The sequence below is a fragment of the Lactuca sativa genome, chromosome 2, assembly GCF_002870075.4.
Source record: "Lactuca sativa cultivar Salinas chromosome 2, Lsat_Salinas_v11, whole genome shotgun sequence".
In the NCBI taxonomy this organism is placed as follows: Eukaryota; Viridiplantae; Streptophyta; class Magnoliopsida; order Asterales; family Asteraceae; genus Lactuca; species Lactuca sativa.
The window spans coordinates 90,609,535-90,612,385 of NC_056624.2; the positions used below are offsets into that span (position 1 = coordinate 90,609,535).

Consider the following 2,851-nt stretch of genomic DNA (forward strand, 5'->3'; position numbering starts at 1 on the left):
AGGTGAGTCTTCTTACTATACTATACCCGGAAGGGTTTTGACTGTGTGACCGGAAGGTCGGATTTGGTATGAGACATATGTGCTATATGTGATAAGTTAATTGTTATATGTGCTATGTATGATATGATTGATATGGGCCGGAAGGCATTATGTTATGGGTCGGAAGGCGTTGTAATGTGGACCGTAAGGTTGGTGTGGGTAGGACCGGAAGGTTTACCCAGCAGGGACGGAAGTCCCCTGAGACACATGGACCGGAAGGTCAGGGCCTGGAAAGGCGTATGTGCGTAAGTTGTATTTTGGGGAACTCATTAAGCATTTATGCTTACAGCTGATGTGTATGTGTTTCAGGTACTAGCAAGGACCGTGGGAAGGCGCCGGCGTGATCTATACACACTGATGGATGATTTATGATCTTGGGATTTATATGATTGTATTATGACATGACACGTTGGATATTTATGCCTTGTTTTGGATGAAAATACATTTTTAGAAATGAAAAATTTGTTTTAAAATTTTCGTTGTTACACCATCGGTAGAATTCATTCGGTTTCACCTAAACTAGGTGAAGCATATTTCTTAAGGATTCTTTTAAATAAAGTAAAAGGTCCAACATCATTTGATGAAATTTGCATGGTAAATGGTGAAACACATTCTTCTTTTAGAGATGCTTGTTATGCACTCAGACTATTAGATGATGACAAGGAATACATTGAGGCAATTGAAGAAGCAAGTCATTCTGGATCTGGTTTTTATCTACGCTTCTTATTTGCTACATTGTTGATGTGTAATAGTATGTCTAAACCAGAGGTCGTTTGGGAAAATACATGGGAATATCTGGCAGATGGAATTCTATATAACCAACGACAAAGATTTAAGTCTATAGGTATTACACTTTTTTCTTATTTTTTATTTAAATTAATTTCTTTTTATTATTCAACACCCATTAAATATTTAGTAATAAAATTATTAAATATCGAACACATATTTTATTAATTATTTAATATTTTTGTGCAGAATTGTCACTCGGAGTAGATGAACTTAAAAACTTAACTTTGTTCGAAATAGAACAAATTTTACTTTGAAACAACTCTACTCTCAAAAACTTCAAAAACATGCCATACCCAGATGTTGAATCCGTTTCTTCTTCAAACAATCGACTTATCACCGAGGAGCTAGATTACGACATTCCCGTTATAAAGAATGACTATGATCGTATGTTTCTTTCATTAACAAATGAGCAACGTAACATTTTGCTAAACATCATGAGTGCTATTCAAGAAAATAAAGGAGGTGTCTTCTTTGTTTACGGTTATGGTGCAACGGGTAAAACTTTTTTATGGAAAACAATATCTGCAGCAATTAGATCTAAAGGTAATATTGTCTTAAATGTTGCTTCAAGCGGTATTGCTTCCTTATTATTACTCGGTGGTAGAACAGCACGCTCTCGATTTATAGTTCCGTTTGAACTTACAAAGGATTCTTTTTGTAAAATAAATCCAGACGGTGAGTTGGCTAACTTAATAAGAAAAACCTCTTTAATAATTTGGGATGAAGCACCTATGGTCCATAAGCATGCATTTGAAGCTTTAGATCGAACTTTTGAAAAATTTGTTAAGGTGCAGAAATTCAACCATCTCAAATATTCCATTTTGAGGGAAAGTTATTGTCTTTGGAGGAGATTTTAGACAGATTCTACCTGTTGTTCCGAGTGGCAGTAGACAGAACATTGTAAATGCTTCTTTGAGTTCTTCGTATTTATGGCAACATTGCAAAGTCCATAGATTAACAAAAAACATGAGGCTAACTGTTGGAAGGAATCAATCTGATATAGTAAAAATAAGAGATTTTGCAAATTGGCTTTTGGATATAAGAGAAGGCAAACTTGGTGGTCCGAACGACGGTGAAACAATTATCAATATTCCGTATGATATTCTCATTAATGATTCACTTGATCCTATAGGTTCTTTAATTGAGTTTGTATATCCTTCAATTTTAGAGAACTATAGCGATATAAATTATTTCCAAGAAAGAGCGATACTTGCTCCAAAAAATGAAGTTGTCTAGGAAATAAACGACCGTTTGCTTAAGAAGTTTCCAGGAGATGAAGTTGAATATTTAAGTTTAGACAGCATATGTGAATCCGAATTTGTCCATGATCAATTTGATGCAAATTTATACTCTCCTGATGTATTAAATGGTCTTAAAGTATCCGGTTTACCAAATCATAAGTTAGTTTTAAAAATTGGTGTTCCAGTAATGTTACTGAAAAATATTGATCAGAAAAATGGCTTATGTAATGGCACAAGACTACAGGTGTTATCATTGGGGAAACGTGTTATTAAGGCACGTATAATAACTTGAACTAATATTGGAAACCGGACTTTTATTCCAAGAATGTCTTTAACTCCATCAGAAAAAAAGATTCCCTTCAAATTCACAAGAAGACAGTTTCCTTTGGCCGTATGTTTTGCAATGACTATTAATATATGTCAAGGACAATCGTTATCAAAGGTTGGTTTGTTTATGAAATATCTAGTTTTTTCACATGGACAATTGTATGTTGCCTTATCTATAGTTCAAAGCAAAGAGGGATTAAAATTATTAATTTTAGATAACGATGACAAACTCACAAATAAAACTTCCAATGTTGTTTATAAGGAAGCTTTTTGAAATTTGTAGCCAACTTTTGTGTAGCATATTTTATTCATTTTTAGCAAATCACACTTAATCCATCATATTACTTTATTTATTTATAATTACGTGTTGTTGTATTTTATGTTAATTTCATTACACACGTTGGTAATGCATCATTTGCGTATGTCCAACAAGAATCATCCACAAAAAATAAGGG

The 2,851-nt window shown here is 33.6% G+C and overlaps 1 protein-coding gene across 1 annotated transcript; it reads left to right on the forward strand.

The window, feature by feature from the left end:
• The first annotated feature begins 1,112 nt into the window (after positions 1–1,112).
• On the forward strand, positions 1,113–2,064 carry LOC111890019 (uncharacterized). Its single transcript, XM_052768863.1, has 2 exons — positions 1,113–1,503; positions 1,655–2,064. Exons 1-2 carry the CDS (start codon positions 1,113–1,115, stop codon positions 2,062–2,064), a joined length of 801 nt encoding a protein of 266 aa, XP_052624823.1.
• Positions 2,065–2,851: the final 787 nt, after the last annotated feature.